The 17,299-nt window shown below is 44.0% G+C and overlaps 1 protein-coding gene across 1 annotated transcript in view; it reads left to right on the top strand.

Moving 5' to 3' along the window:
* The window catches only part of CAPN13 (calpain 13), a 68,007-nt gene that overhangs the window by 32,156 nt on the left and 18,552 nt on the right, over positions 1-17,299 (top strand). The window contains exons 7-14 of the mRNA XM_048843394.2: positions 2-76; positions 3,987-4,072; positions 6,334-6,408; positions 7,543-7,709; positions 9,307-9,455; positions 9,778-9,789; positions 12,742-12,953; positions 15,129-15,165. Coding sequence (XP_048699351.2) covers positions 2-76; positions 3,987-4,072; positions 6,334-6,408; positions 7,543-7,709; positions 9,307-9,455; positions 9,778-9,789; positions 12,742-12,953; positions 15,129-15,165 — 813 coding nt within the window. The remainder of the gene's footprint in view (position 1; positions 77-3,986; positions 4,073-6,333; positions 6,409-7,542; positions 7,710-9,306; positions 9,456-9,777; positions 9,790-12,741; positions 12,954-15,128; positions 15,166-17,299) is intronic.

The following is a 17,299-nucleotide window of genomic DNA, read 5'->3' as shown; positions in this document are numbered from 1 at the left end:
GCAATCGGTTGGTAACATGGAGTTGAAGAACGGACTCATAAAAGGCCATGCCTATACTGTGACTGGGGCTACAGAAGTAAGAACTGAGACCTTTTCCCTACTTATCATTTTTTCTGTAGTATTCCATGGCTGTCTCCTGATTAGCATACTGACTGCTGCTCCACTCACAGTTGCTTTCAGAGATGTTAAGGTCAGAAGGGATCCTTACAATCATCTAGTCTCACCACCTGCATAACAGAGGCAATTGAATTTCACCTGTAATTCCTGCATCGAGCCCCAAATTTCTGCAGTTTATGATTTGTGTGTGGAATAAAGGGAATGTGGTTAGCTCTCTGTTTTCAAGCAATGTACCAAAGTGATGGAGAGTAGAGACCAGTGTTAACACTCCTGGCTTCAGTCGCCCACAGCCAATGACACTGCCAAGGGTAACTGGTTCCAAAAATGAAAGACCTTAAGCAAACCTTCAGGGTTTTCAAGAGACAAAACCAAATTAAATGCATGGAGACTCTTGTATGTTCAGTCCATGAGTTAATTTAATTCCAGGCTATAAACTATTGATGGGATAGCAGAGGTAATCAAATTAAGGGAAATTATGGTGCATTATGTTGTAAGGTTCCACTCAATCAGAGGTTAGAGGAAGGTCAGGAGGGAGAGGCACTAAGGGCCAGATTTTTAAAGGTATTTAAAATACCTTTGGGACTTTGGTCCCTGGGCACTTTTGAAAATCCTACTAGGTGCCTACTTGCATCTGTAGACACCTGTATACCTTTGAAAATCTGGCCCTAAGGGCTGGAACCCAGAGCAGGTGCAGATTGTTACAAGGTAAAAAGTGATGACCAGGTTAGAACACAGGGGACCTGATCTTCATTAAAGAGAGCACCGCTGTAAGACTATCAAGTTACTCCTCATGAGTTGCAGGAGTCAGGCCTAGGAGGGGAGCATGTAGCTCAAAAACAGATTGGCATGGTAAGGATGGAACTTAAGCCCATATCTCCTCAGCTATGCCCATTCTACACCTATACCCAGCCTCAGTAAGGAAGCACATGTGCAGAGGGCTGCTACCAGTCAGTGGACTGCACCTCATAATTAAGACTTTTAGCAGTCACATGTTGCCGCCATGTGCATTTGCACTGAGGTGCAAAAGAGCTTAAGCTCCTTGCTGTGCAGCAGACAGAGGCTTTTATGGTCAAGACCTATGTGATCTTGGTGATAGCTGCCACAACATGAAAGGTTTGAAAAGAAGCCTACTTTATACTGATGGTTTGTCCATTCCACTCTCCTAAATTGTAGGGGTGAGGAGTGGGAGTGGATAGGTGGAGAATGAAAATGTGATAATGGGTGGGACATGTGAGATGTATGCATGGCTTTCAGGAAAGAGAATGCCTGTGATTAGGATATGACAGAATGGCAAGGCTGCCACTGTCGGGGACTCTGGAGGAAATTCTGCTGTTGAAGGGGCAAAAGTTCCTCTCTGTTTGTTAGGGGGCCTGGTAGTAGAGCTGGTTAGGAATTTCCAGATGGAAAATGCAGTTTATGCACCATCAAAATTTTCTGTGGGAAAAATCTCAATTTTGCTACAGAAATCTTGATTTTTTTCTCTCTGAGTTTTACCTGAATCAGAATACTTCATTTTGTTGAACTGATCTGAAATGTTTAGAATCAGTTTAATAAAACAAAGCTGTCAGCGCATTGTCTTATGGGAGTTGTAGTTTGGGCCCCCCATTCTTCTTTATGGGCTGAACTCCCTGCAGGACTACATCTCCCATAATGCAATACAGATTTCTTGCTGACCAAACTCTGTGTGGTGCATCATGGGAGTCACATGTCTCAGAGTACATCATGGGAGATGTAGTCTAGCCAAGGAGCCTGATACATACGGGAACCCAAAGTACAGCTCCTTGGAGGCAATGTGCCATAATGGGAAAATGTAGTTTAATATTGAACTGGCTTGAAATGAAGCATTTCGGGTCAGTTCAACAAACTGAAACAAAATATAGATTTGGGGAATGTCAAAATGTTTTGTTTCAATCTGAAATGTCAAAATTAAAGATTTCAACACTTGTGAATGAACATTTCTCACAATTTCTGTTCCATTAAGTTTTTTTTGAAATGTTGATTTTTTTCTTTTTTTTAAAGAATCGGGACAAAGGGTTATAAAATCCCATCAAGAGTAAGGCTGTAGCATCTTCATCTTCTGTAATCAAGGGATGTAGCTTGCACTTCACAGATCCAAGAGCAAACTTCTTCTGGCATCAAACTGTGGCCTAAAGTCAAGAGTTTCATGCTGGATAAAGAAATTACTTTCTCTATCTTTTTAGGCTTATCCTTCCTACACACAACCGCCCCTGACCAAATATTAATATTGACTTAGAAGGGATATGGACCAATCTGGCACAACAAAATAATCCAGAAAAGCAAATTACTTACTACAGCCAGACAGTGACCTGGACTAATTCTTGGGGCGTGGCCATCAGCAGCGACTGAAAAGTCTCATTCGCGGAGGGACACAAGTTACATGATACAAGAGCTTTTATCCCAGGATCTCAAAGCACTTGGCAAAAGGGATTGTGTCCTATATTTGCCTTTTTTTTCTTTTGGTCTAAATGTTTTCAAGTTTGACCCCTTTAAACACACACAGTAGAATCTGCATGCTTCAGGAAGGGCGTTTGGTCCTGCTGTCCTAACAGCTTTGAACTGCCAAAGGCCTAGCTTTGATTCCTAGCTCCAGTCACTCCCTCCCTTGTGACTCCCTCAGCAGTGATCCCTTGGGCTGATCTAGGCAAGGGGTTGCTGGGCTCCATGGTGAGCCCCATGGTAAAGGTGGATTGCTATGACCCCAGGCCCTGTGGGGGAGAGGAGCGGGTAGAGGTGAAGCTGGGGAAGCATGAGAGCATGCTGCTGATGACCACTTGATGGAGGGGGAGAGAGAGAGAGAGAGAGGGTGAGAGTCTCAGTTGGTCTAGCTGAAGTAAATGGAGCTGTGAAGATTTACACCGATGGAGGAGCTGTCCCGGCATGGCTGCTGACTAGAGCACAGGCCTGAGAGTCAGGAAACTTGGGCTTTTAGTCTCAGCTCTATCCCTGACTTCCTGTGTGAGCACAGACAAGTCATTTAACTTCCTGTTGCCTCTGTTTCCCTTTTATGCAAGGTGGAAAATAATACTTGCTTACCTCATGGGGGAGGGTGGGGTTTGGGAGGTTTTGTGTTTGGAAAGCACTTTGACGCCTACCAGAAAATGATGCCTCTTTGCCTTGGAAGGGGTTCTAGTCACAGTGAGCCAGGCCTTCATTACTTCCAGGACTCTCTGTATCTGAACAAGAATTGGAAGCCACACAGAAGGTCTGGTTCTCCTGTCAGTTACACCAGTTTACCCCACCCCCTGCCAACTTTGGTGGAGTTACTCCTCAGTTACACTAGAGAAAGCAAGAAGAGACTCAAGTCCAGATGCTCCAACTTGTGCAGAACACAGAAGCTCACTGCCTTAACGGGAAACACCAAGCTGGGAATAGAAGCCAGGAGTCAGGGATTGGATTCCCGGATGACAGGCATCTTAGAAATACCATAAATAGCCTGACCGACAGGTTCCCCAGTCCCTTGTTCTCAGGATTATGCTGCAGTGCATCTTCTCCACTCCATATAGATACATTTTAGTCGTGGGTGGCCTTGTACTACGAAGTCATTGGCTTTGCTGACAGTCGCACTTTCCTGGACATATGACAGTCATGTGATGTGGCAAGGCAGTCAGTGCTTCTGACTGTATCAGCCCTCTGCTCACGATGCGAAGGAAAAATGGGTGCAGTGTTCTCTGATGCTTTGTTTCTAATACCATGTAGCAAAGAGACATTGATTTTTAGCTGCAGCCAAATGAGGGCAGGAGTTAAATGAGTCCTCAAAGGTATATTAAGAAAGATGCACTTGTATTACTGTATATCCTGATCACAGAAGACTGTGACTACAGTTGGCTTTTTATTCTTTTCCTTTACAGATACCATACAAGAATGGCTGGGAAGATATAATCAGAGTTTGGAATCCTTGGGGTCACCGGGAATGGAGAGGGCCTTGGAGTGATGGGTACGGCTTTAAAGATTTGATCTCATAAGAAGGGTGAAGCTTTTGTGGGTTTACTGCAAGGAGGCTATATCCAGGGCTGACTACAGTGGAGTAGGCAACTCTAAATTAATCTGCTTTAAGCCCTTTTTCCATCTGCAAACACCTCCCAAAAGAGCCCAATTTGGGATTGAAAACATACATGCAATGTTATTTTTATACTTACTCCTGACTGGGTCTAGTTCAGACATCCCTCTTTCTCTCAGCTAACAGTTTTCACAGTGGATAACTACAGGTAAATCTCAGATTAGATAGCTGCTGTTTTCACCTAATACAGGTTCTGGACATGCCCTTATGCAATTTTCTGCTGTTTAATGCTCCATAGGCATCCAATACACTGTGCAGCTTGTATGCTGCTGAACTTTCTAAGGATGTCAGTGCAGAATGCTCTTGCTGCAGTTTTAAATGGGCTGCTTTCCCCCTCCAGGATGTCAAATCTGGAGGGAGAGCAGCCAGCAGGGGGAGTGGCCATGATAGCACTGATCTGATGGATGGATGGATGCTTGCAAGCCAAGCCGGGGGTGGGGCCTGGAGGTAGTGCAGAGGCATGGAGCTTCCATTCACATAGCCCTTGTCTTAGAATCATAGAATATCAGGGTTGGAAGGGACCTCAGGAGGTCATCTAGTCCAACCCCCTGCTCAAAGCAGGACCAATTCCCAATTTTTGCCCCAGATCCCTAAATGGCCCCCTCAAGGATTGAACTCGCAACCCTGGGTTTAGGAGGCCAGTGCTCAAACCACTGAGCTATCCCTCCTGAATGGATCTTCTAGGACCAGTGTGGATCTCAAGGGATTAATGGGTTTTGCAGGCCAGACATCCTGGTTGCTCCACTGGGGATTCACCCTCCCCTCCAAATGCAAGAGAATGATCCAGAGGAAACACTGTGATGATGACTTTGTTGCACATAGGTATCAAGTGAGGAATCCAGTTTGGCTGACTGAAGCTGGTGTTCTCCTAGCCAGAGAGTTGTACAGGTGCCACGACAACGTTATGGTTTAATAACAACAATTCTCCTTCCCTCTGTGAATGATAACACTAATAACTTCTCCACTGAGAAAATAAGTCTGGCACTTAACGTCTGGATGGGCCGGTGGGAGTGTAGTAGGTGATGCAGACATGTTTGAGGCTGGAATAACAGCTATCTGCTCAGACAGTATTTCCCACTTTTTGGAAAGGTGAACTATAATCCTTGCTATCATTGAAATGTCAGTGGAGCATGCTGAAAGGTAAACTGCATAAATCAATAAATTATTGATTCATGCTCTGTTTATTTATCTTCTGCTCTGCAGAAAATACAATTATCACTTAATTATAAAACTGCTGTTTGGAAATAACACAACTGACAGGCTTACGTGGTCTCTGTGTGGCAGGGGCGCTGCGAAGTTATATCACTGTAAAGCCTCAGTAGTTCATTAAACAGTCGGATACCAAAGGGTACGTGCAGGCAACTGGAAATGGGATGCAGAACTTTCCACTTCTAGATGGCCATTCAAATGTAGTAGCTGCAAATCATTGCCACATAATAGCTGGTTGTGGGCCTGTGAGAAATGGGTAGCAGTCCCAATCTGTTTCCCAGCAGACCGCTGTCCACATAGCCAGAACCATCACCGCTACTTCTCTGGTTTAAAAGTCAGCCCAAGGACTGGCTAAGTCCATGGAGACAGAAGTACCATTCCACTCACTGCAGCTGTCCCCCACCCCTGGCAGGGGTGAAGCAGGTGGCAAACCTACAGGTGGAAGTAGAGCTAGTCAAAAGAAGGTTTTTTTGATGGAAAAAGGTTTTTCAGGAAAATGGAAACTTTCACCAAAAATTTTCTATTTTTGGTAGCAATCTTTCAGATTTTTGTCAAAAAAACAAAACAACCCACCCCACTTCTTTCAGTATTTTGGCAACTGAATATTTTTCAGTTTTTTTCAACAAAAACCTGGGAAAAATTCTCAGAAAAAATTCACAGAATTTGTCAATAGGAGGGGGAGGGAACTTCACCACTTCCCAATGGCTGCGGGTGCTGCCAATACACTGTGCTGCCAATGCTACCATTGTGTTGGGGCTGAATGTAGGGTACCAGTCAGGCTCTCAATCCATCACTTTTCATGTGCACTCTTGGGCCAGATCCTGGAGCTAGATGGGAGCGCGACGGTGGGATGGAAAAGGCTGAGAATCCCTGAATGAAGGCCAAGGCAGACCCCTCATTGCTGATTGCTGTTCTGTTGCCTTTCACAGCTCTCCCCAGTGGGATCGAGTTCCAGCGGAATATAAGAAAGATCTCTATGAAGATAAGGACGATGGAGAATTCTGGTACGTTCACATTAATGTTTGGATATTCCAAGTTTTCCTTTTCGAACCCAGGGGCCTATGGCTCATTCACTTTGCTTAGGAGTCAACTTGTTCTCTGCTCTGAGTCACAGTTTGGAGCCCCATTGTACTGAAAGCTCTAAAAACACATTGTTAGAGACAGTCCTTGCCCCTGCTTGCAATCTGACAGACCAAGGCTGGGAAGGGAAACAGGCTCACAGTGGGGAAGGGATGTGCCCAACATCACACACCAGGTCAGTGGCAGATTCAGGAGCAGAACTGAGGTTTCCTGATTCCCAGGACAGTGCCCTCGCCACAAGACCAGGCTGGCCACCACAAGGTAGGTGGCCTGTTAAACAAGAAATACAAAATTTTAAGGATTAGCACCCAAAGGGATGCAGAGAGGAGCTGGGTACAGTAGCAAGGACTCCAGTCATCAGAGTTTGGATTTTCCTGAATGGTCTAGGCTGGTAGTATTTCATGTGTCTGGTCAGGCTCAGATATAGCTTTGCTGCAGTTTTTACAGACTCTTTAGCCACTGGGAAGTCTCCCTCATTGCAGACTTGTGTGGCCAGGCTCAGAGGGTAGCAGAGCAGAGGGAGCAGCATGGATATATAGAGAGAGTGCAGACTGGGATGTAATTTGGATGTGGACCAGGATGGTGCTGGAGCGTGCAATGTAGGGCCTGTGCTGGGGCACTGGAGAGTGCAGTGTGGACATGGGCTGGAATGCAGTATGGGTGGTGGCTGGCCTGGGGTACTGAAGGGTGGAGGGTTGTCCAGCATCTTCCTTTCTGGAGACCGACCACTTCATAGCCCCGGCTTGCTTTTCTCACCATGGTAGGCCCTGATCCTGGAGCAGGATGTGTACAGGTGGATCCCATTGACTTTAATGGGGTTCCACATAGGCACAGAGCTCTGCCCCCAAGGATTCAGTTGTAGGATCAGGGCTTTAGGTAGTACAAGTGTGATCGCTCGGAGACTCCACATTTCCACAAGGCATTGTCACGATCAGCTGAAACCTGCAACACCGCATTCCTGCCTTGGCTACAGATCCACTTTCCCACTCCGCGAGTGTAAGCGTTAGTATCCAACTGATGTATTAAACGGAAACATCATACTTCTCGTTTTTTTCCAGGATGTCACGTCAAGCTTTCACAGAGCAATTTTCCTTGCTGTGTATTTGCAATAACACCCCATCGTTCCTGGACTTTGGAGATCAGCGTGGTACAAGGTGGTCCCTGGCCATGTATGTAAACCAGTGGGCTCGAGGACTCACTGCAGGTGGAAGCAACTATCATAACGGTACTGAATGTCCCAGTCTGATCTCCTACCCCATCCCCATTATCTCTCCTCCCTCTCACCAACACACACACACACACGAAGCCACTCTGATGGCTGGATTGCAAAAGTATTGATTCAAAATTGTTGAGTTTGATGTTTTCCACCCTTGCACTTAACTCCAAACAAAGCAGGCAGAACTGAGGAGGCATCACTGGCCTCTGAGTCAAAACTGATGATTTAAAAACCCTGTACTCTCTTAGATCGAAACTCACTGTCCCTTATATCAGCCCTGCCTGACCCAGGGCGAGGATGGGGCTGGAGAGTCTGAGGTGGTGAGATAGCCAGCCTGCTTTGCAAAGTAATAATATTACAGAACACATATACCTGTTGAATGAATTGACTAGAATCCCAAAGCTCTCTTGTAGTAGGACACTCTGTTGGGTAGATGAGGCCATCAGCTTTGCTGCCTGTGCCCTGATCGTTCAGTTGTGCTGAGCTTCAGGGGTTTTGTTGCTGTTGCACATCTTATTCGTTGTTGTTATTTTAATCTATGAGAGAAGCTTGTGATCAATAAAGGGTTGCTTTTATCTTCAACGTTGTTTCATTATTCAGCAATAGACAGACTTCAGTCTCCTAGTAACACTGATTACAATTTGTCAATGTACTGTAAAAAACTGAATGAGGGACTGATAGGCAGGGCTGTGTTAAGAGTACATGAACATGTCAGTGCGCGTGGCTGGCGGATGGCTGGATGTACTCTATTGGCAGTGGGTAGAAGGAGGCCAGTTTCCATGGGCGTATATTTTGCCATCAACCGTCTAGTATAGTTCATGACTGAACATGCCGTAATGCAAAATACAGCCACTCCTCAACAAACTGTCATCTCTGAAGCCCAAACCAACACAATCAAGTGTTTGCCCCTGTGATTTATTAATACTTAAAGTCTATTCTATATTAAGAGAGAGCTCTCTTCTCAGTCTTGTGTGTCCATCTTGAAAATGCACATCAGCCCAGCTCTCTTTCCTTGAGGCCACTACTTACCACGAACCAAAACCTTGGCTCCATTGTCTGACTGGTCTCCCAAAAGGCCTTTATCTTTAGAGCTGCATCATTGTTACTGACACCATATATTTTTCATGGTGAACAATCGCCCTCTGGGAAAAGGGGAGAATTTTTTTGGAACTCCTCCTTTTCATGGTTGTGCAGCTATAACCTCTAAGCCAACAATCCTCTTCTCCATTAGAGTATCCTTGTCTGCGTGGGTTTTAATAGAAACCGCCCTTACTGGCTTGAGAATGGATGGGATTGTAGTTAAGGCCCTGGGTTTGAGACTGAGGTGATCTAGATTAAATTTCTGACTCTGCCATGGCTTTGTTGGGTGAGCACTGGCCAGTTACTTAATCTCTCTGTGCCTCAATTCACCATCTCCAAACCGGGGATATTAACACTTCCTTCCTCCTGCACTTGGTCTTTGTCTGGTTCAGTTGTAAGCTCTTTGGAGCAGAGGCCAGCTCTTACTATGTGTATGTATAACAGCTAGCACAATCGGGTCCTGATCTTGGCAGGGGCCTTTAAATGCTATGTACAGCTAATATTACTACTGCTAATCATTTCACAGCAGGTGCATTTTCAAGGAACCCCCAGTACTTTATCCAAGTGGAAGAGCCTGACCTGAAAAAGTATAATGTGGTGGTGTCATTGATGCAAAAACCTGCCCGTAATATGCCAAATGCACAAAAATTGTTCACCGGATTTTTGATCTTCAGGGTAAGCAGCATCCACTGGGGAAAGACTAACACTTTCTGGGGGAGTAGGGGTGTTTTGCCTCTGCATAGAGATTAAGGGCTGAACTCTAGCCTCAGAGACACATGATCAGCTGCCATAAAGCAGAGCTGGTGTGAGTGTGGATAAGGGAAGAGGGAGTGATGAAAAATGGGGGGACTTGCATGAACTGTCAGCTTTGACATTAGATAACAGTACCAAGGAAATGTTTGTCTAATCAGGGGTGTTCGAATAGAGAACAGAGCTTTAGATCAGCTACATGCTTATTTTATATTTAAAACCTGCATTTCCCCTTTCTTCCTCCCAGGTTGAACCCAAGGTATGTTCATTTTCTTTTCTTTTTCTTTGATTGATCAATAATTACCAGAACTGGATAGGAGTAGAGAGGAGGGGACTCATCAGAAACTGGATTTTCAATTGAAGTTTTCATAAAAAATAAATCAGAAAAATTTGATCAATTCTAATAATTGTGTATGTTTATATATTGTTTTCGCTATATCACATATACATTACATGTACATTCCTCATGTACATATAGTCATATATTTGTATTGCATTCTCCATGACTATCACAGACAACATGAGCATTAACATTCAGGCTTTTGCTGTATTGTTTTCTTTACATTTACTCTGATATTTTAGCAAACACTTCCTTTTCTCATACTAACATTTTTCAATGTTTCCTTCCCCCTGCTGCACTGACAGTAGATCTCCTTGTCTGCTATGTCACAAGTCCAAACTTTAACAAACTTTATTTTACTTTCATATAGCACTTTTGATTCCAGGAGCATAAAATATAGAAACATATATATACACGCATCACTGAAATGCAGCATTCTCTGGGAGAGAGAGCAGTTAACAACCACACAGTATCCTGGTGTGGAGATAGAGAATTTTGGCCAAGACCTTCTGGGTAAACCTCTGCTCTTTTAAAAAGTGTCAGAGGACCTTTAATATCCAGAAGGAGCAGAAAAGGCCTTGGCTTTTGAGGTCTTATTTTAACGACCTACTTACAGTAGGCCTGATTCTCCTGTAAACTGTTATTTTTCTATTGACTTCAGTGGGGGTTCTACTGAATAAAGCAGCATAAGCTAAAAGAGCACCAGGCCCAGTACGCAGAGCAGGACACAATTTATCTGCCTGAGATCACTGAAAGATGGAATTAATCCTGCCAAGATCTGAACACAAGTGTCAAGGGAATCTAGACATTTCAAACATGAAACCTAGTTCAAAGAGATGGTTTAGTGGCCTAAGTCTGAAGATGTCAAACATATGCACAATGCTGAAAACTTTTCTAATGTTCCCATCAGGGCACCAGACCCTCAGTTGTGCATATTGCCAAAGCTGCATTGTTTTCAGTAGAGCTCTGCCAATTTATACCCATGGAGGATCTGGATATTAGGTGTTTGAGCTATCCCTCAAATTAACCTTAAATCAGGAGGCCAGTCAGTGCATTATTCCATTATATCACTCACAATTCATTTCTGGAACTCCTGTGTTCAGATTTGACTTAAATCACAAGTGAAATCAGTTTGGTGGTCTCAGTATAGTCTCCAGTGGACATTTGCCTATGGCTCAGATCTTACCAGAAATCTAGCTCAAGCATGAATACTAGTACACCTCGGAATTCTGATACAGTGTAGGCCCTTATAATGGGAAGCTCAAGAATTGAAGTGAGGTTGCTACAAGTCATAAGCAAGGGGCAGTAACAGAACTGCGTAAGTCTGTTTGTCTACACAGGAAGGTTTTACTAGTTATACTGGAATATAATCCCCCATCTGAACACTCTTATACCAGAATAAGTGTGTCTACATTGGGGTTTATACTGCTGTAACTATATTGGTTTAGATTCACTCCTTAGGTTATCCTGAAAAAACTTTCCCACATAGACCAGGCCTAAGAAGTTTACATTGGAGCTGCCGGCACTAGGTCTGACTATAGCATGTACTAAAGTTCACCAAGTTCACTCCCAGAACAGCAATATCATTATTAATCTCTCACAGTGTATCGAGACGCATCATATCATCACTCTGAAGCAGAATGGATGTTATGTGTTGGCAGGATAACGGAAGTGCTGTGCAGGGTATATATAGACAGACACAGAGGGTTCATGTTATGTGATAGAATTAGGTAAATATTTAGGGTCGGATTCTGATGTCACACCAGTTTTACCTTCAGTGACGTAAATGGGAGTTACTTCCACTTTCCACTAGCAGGAGCTCAGAATAAGACCCAGATGCCAAATGACACCTCCATTGATTTCAGCTTACGCCAATTGTGGATCTGCCTTGCAGTACAGACAGCTCCCATGTCCTCTATAACATGGCTTGGACAAGCACTCATTTCGCAGCAAGCTGGGGTGTAAATCTACCTCTCACTAGCCTGCCCCGTAACTAACTGTCCATGCGGACCATGGAATCACACGCTGGACATTTCCTAGTGCACATTCACCTACTCCCATTTCAAAGCGGGGTAGATCAAAGTGCACCAGGGAACTTTTAGTGTATGGTAGCAGAGTCCAGGCAGATTGTTAGTGCACAGCAAGCCAGTGCTGTGTAGATTTACACACCAGCTTGTTGTGCTCTAACGGCTTGTCTAGACAAGCCCACAGTCTTTCCCCCTCCCCCAAGATAGCAGATTTATACTATTTTCTCCCAAAGGCATGGCTCATAAATAACTGTGTCACACTGTATAGCCATTCTAAATGGAATTTATACACTCCAATGTATTTGAGGGAATTTGTTTAGTAAGGATTTTTATTACGCTATCTTTACATGTCATCACAGTAACAGCTGTTACATTATATTTATTGTTTCATCTCCGCAAAAGTATTGGAATAACCAAAGAAAGATCAGGATACATTATTTCCTTATGAGAATTGATGCCAGGATGGCACTGCTGCTAAAGACACTGTCTTCTGGATGAAATGTTTAACTGGGGCTCTGAGCACTCATGTACATGACATACGCCAAGGAAATTTTCACCGGAATTAGGGTATTCACCCCACTCTCTTGGCACATTCCAGATCAACTAACTACACTCCACCCACCTAAAATCCCCCCAGTTCTTTTTCACTTCCCTAACTGTTGTGTAGTGCTGCTGTGCACTATTAACTGCCGTGTTCCACCCCAGAGATGATTGCATTGCAGTGGTGAGTGAAGTGATTCCCATATATGCAGGATTGAATATGAAAAGCTATTTCAGACTTTTGTGGATGAAAGGGGCTGTGGGAATAGAGGACTGCCATGGTACAATTAATAATTTCCTTCAGTTCCAGGGCCTGAAGGACAGATTGCCAGTTGCATTTTTCTCTCAGTATAAATCCAAAGTTCTGAAGTACGGTTTCAATGTGTCGACCCGTGATGTCACCAATTACTTTTTCTTGAGCCCCGGGACCTATGTTGTTGTTCCAGCCACCTCAGAAGAAGGCCAAGAGGCTGAATTCCTCCTACGAATCTTCCTGAGGATCCAAGACAACCATGAGTAAGATCATTATACTTATATATACCTTATTTCCAGCTTCCAGGGTTGTCTCTGAACATCTAAGACATGGGTCATTAATGTGGTGTTTTATGTGAATGTTTTGTGGAAGCTTGTTGCAAAGAGAGAGGTTAGTGACAGGAGTGTATTGGCAGGAACGCTAGGAGTTTAGGCTGGGCACACAGATGGGTACACAGGAATTACCATAGCTGAACAGAGGAAGGGTTTATTTAGGAGCATCTCAGTAATGACTCCAGAACAGAGTATCCCCAATAGAGCACCATACTGTATGCCGGTGGGAGACTTCCCTCCAGCTTGGGATGGACACCTGCTCTAAGAAAGGAGGGCTGATGGCTTGTATTAGTAGTTCTTTAATATTTATACTGCTGTCGCACCAACGGGCCCCAGTCAGGGTCAGGTCCCCATTGCATGAAGTGTATGCAAAGACAGGGTGCCTCGCCCAAGGAGTTTACAATCCATGTGCCTGATGTCTGATCCATGTGGGCGGACTCACTGCATAGATCCATTAATTTCAATGGGACTCCACACAGATGTACGGATCCACCCACAAGGAAAATATTGTAGATTTGGGGACACCGGGTGGAAGTTTTATCCTAGTCAGCATAAATGCAGATGTTTTCATAGAAATGGCTAGTCTTCATAAAAAAAAAATCTAAGCCACAGCATTCACACTTGACAAAGTTGCCTTAGATAATATTGCACAGTGGCATTGCCTTGTTATTTGCAATCTGCCCTATAGTGGGGTTCCACAGCTTTTACACAACATGGCCCATGTCTTAATTAATGAGATTGTCTTGTGGACACATCCTCTCTCATTTGTCATTTGCAAAACATCCCCAAGCCAGCTACAGCAATTGCTTCTTTCTGGAACAGAAACATGAGGGAAGCTATCACTAGGCTACCTGGACTTCACTGGGACTGTTCATGTGAGTAACTGCCCATCCCTGTGAGTAAGGGAATCACAGTCTGGGTCAATGTGTTTTGAACTTCTTCCAGTGAGCAGGATTCTGCCACTCTTACTCATATTCAGTAGTAACGTCTTCCACACACAGTCTCATTCAAATCCTGGGAGTACAGTAGTAATAATACCTAGCTCTTATATAGCACTTTCCAGCAGGAGCTCTCAAAGTGCTTCACAATCTTTATCCTAGCAACGCCCCTGCAAGGTAGGGCTATTATCCCCTTGCTATTATCCTCATGTTACATGGGAAACTAAGGCACAAGGAGGCTGAGTCACTTGCCCACAGGAACTTTGTGGCAGAGGAGGGGGTTGCACCCAGGTCTTCTGTGTCCTTGGCTAGTACCCTAACCCCTGGGCCATTCTTCCTCTATCTGAGTAGTAAGTTAGTACTCATGGACAGTAAGGGTAGCAGCTGGAAAAGTGGAGGAGCAGCTATCATCATTTGACCAGGTAGCTCATCCTAGGGGCAACTGGAACCCCAGTCTGGGAACTACTGCCCTATAACAAGCATATGGTTTCATAGGGAATACTGCAAAGCCTGAGGTGAGCTTGTTTCTTCATCTAAGGCAAAACTGGAATGTTAGGAGTTGCAACTGTATTTGCCTCAGTAACATCCTGTAGCAGTGAGGTCCACAGGTTAATTTTATGTTGGCCATAAATGTGTGCTCTGGTTTAAATTTGCCTTTAAATGTCCTCAGGTATCCTCTTGCCTTTAATTAATGTTCATCTTGTGTTCATGTGCTATAGGAAAATTAGAGACATTTCATAATGTTAGAGCTCGAGTTAAGGTAACCAGGAGCTTTTGCTCATGTAAGAGCTGACTGAAGAGATGGACCCCCTCATGCCTCCCGGTGGTGAAAGCGCTGCCAAACTAGTCCTGCAGTTGCACACACAGCCCTGGATTCTCCTCTCCCCTACAGTGGTGTAAATCAAGAGTGATTGCAGAGAAGTCAGTGGACTTTGAAAAAGTTTGAAACCAGTGTGAGCAGAGAATCAGGCCCACTGTGCTTACTAATGCAGCAGGGATGATTAGACAAAATTTGAAGGCGTGATTCTGAACCAAAACACCTGAAAAGTGTCAGCACAATCACAGGGTGTTTGGGATTCACAAGCATTCTTAGAGCTCTCTCTCTCTCTCTGCAAATAAATGCTAGAAGGCTGTCTTTTTCTGATGTGACTCTTGTGGTGTTTTTTAGGGACCTGAAAAGCAGGCTCAGCCCAGTGATACCAAAGGTAGGAACATGTGAAAAATGACTTAGATGCTGGAGGTGTGTGAATCAACATTATGGATGTCCTGGCACCAGCCACTAACCAGTCTCTTTGCTGCAACCCTACTCTCCTCTGCCCACCCCACCCTGCCTGTTGCCTTCTCTTCTGCCACCTGCCTCACATCAGAAAATATCATATGGCCTCTATATAAATCCATGGTACACCCATATCTTGAATACTGCATGCAGATGTGGTGACCTCATCTCAAAAAAGATATATTGGAATTGCAAAAGGTTCAGTAAAGGGCAACAAAAATTATTAGGGGTATGGAACGACTTTCATATGAGGAGAGATTAATAAGACTGGGTCTTTTCAGCTTGGAAAAGAGACAACTATGGGGGGATATGATAGAGGTCTATAAAATCATTGACTGATGTGGAGAAGGTAAATAAGGAAGTGTTATTTACTTCTCCTCATAACACAAGAACTAGGGGTCACCAAATGAAATTAATAGGCAGCAGACTTAAAACAAACAAAAGGAAGTATTTTTTTCACACAACGCACAGTCAACCTGTGGAACTCCTTGCCATAGGATGTTGTGAAGGCCAAGACTATAACAGGGTTCAAAAAGGAACTAGATAAGTTCATGGAGGATAGGTCCATCAATGGCTATTAGCCAGGATGGACAGGGATGATTTCCCAACCTCTGTTTGCCAGAAGCAGGGAATGGGCGACCTGATTATTACCTGTTCTGTTCATTCCCTCTGGGACACCTGGCATTGGCCGCTGTCGGAAGACAGGATATTGGGCTAGATGGACCATTGGTCTGACCCAGTATGGCTGTTCTTATGTCTCTGGGCACAGCTCTGCCACCTTTGTACTGAGCTATGAGAGGGAGTACTCACAGAATAAGTAATCTATCCATGTGAGGGGCAGTTTCAGAATCAGGTCCTTAATCTTTAATTTGTGTTTTTCAGATGCATTTTCATCAAGTAAATCGCTGTCAGCAGTAGAGCTGAGTTAAATTTTAGGATCTCCTGAAACTATTTCTGAATTCCAATCAAATTCAATAACTAGTTTTGAACAACAAAGGGGAGGGAAGATGGAAAAAGTCGAAACGGTGCAGCTTTCCATTTTGAATTGATGATTCATTTTGAAATGTAGCTAGATTTAATTTTTGTAAAAATCACATGAAAAGTAAATGTAACCTGTCATTCGACAAGAAACAAAATTTCTGTGTTTTCATTTCAGTGAGAAAAAACAAAATATTTCCACAATAATTTTTCGTCTGATTCATTTTAGTTGGGCCACCAAACTCAATAATCACTCATTCACTCCACCCTAGACAGTAGCACTATCACATTCCCCAGCATGGCATTCTCTCCCCTTTCCACACAGGGATTTGTCCATCTAATATAAGGCAGGGATCTGCGGAAAGCTGATTGTCAGACTGGGTGATCCAATTGGTCTTTGCAAGAGTCTAGACCTGATTCTGAATTATCTGGTTTGTAGCAGTGTAACCCCATAGAAGTCAATGGAATTACACTTCTTAAACTAGCAGGAGCTCAGAATCAGGCCCAGATAATTACAGCCCAAGTACAGTACAATTGTCATTCCAGCTGCAGAATTCTCTCTCTCTGCACTATGGTGCATTCTACAGTACAGTCCTCTTCTACTTTGGAGCTTGGGCTGCACCTGATTCTGCTCTCTCACAGTAGTGTAAACCAGGAGTGACTGCTTTGAAGTTAATGGTGTAAGTGAGAGACTCAAGCCCTTTCTAGTCATTAATTTTCCAGTCAGCTATTAAGCCCTGTTATGGAGAGAGAAACCTATTGTTTATGCTATTATCCAGTTACACTAACAACCTTTCACTTTCCTTAAATAATATCACTAACCAACAACCTGTATTTTGCCATATGCAAGTACAGTACCCAATCCTGCAAACTTCACACAGGTGGGTGGTCCTTAGTAATTCCATTGGAGTCAGAGGCTACATGTGTGTTAGGATTAGGCCCTAAAGTATTAATTCACTGCTGTCTAGGCAATCTTCCTCTCAAGCAGCTCCCATCACTTCTCCACTCCTCTTCTTGAATTTCTGCACTGGCTTCCCCCTTTCTTCCACTTCCAAAGCTCTCTACAACTCTATCCCTGCCTATGG

Source organism: Caretta caretta, chromosome 3, assembly GCF_965140235.1.
Source record: "Caretta caretta isolate rCarCar2 chromosome 3, rCarCar1.hap1, whole genome shotgun sequence".
NCBI lineage: Eukaryota > Metazoa > Chordata > Testudines > Cheloniidae > Caretta > Caretta caretta.
The sequence above is the reverse complement of the archived record's forward strand: the minus strand, read 5'-3'. Positions and strand labels throughout refer to the sequence as shown.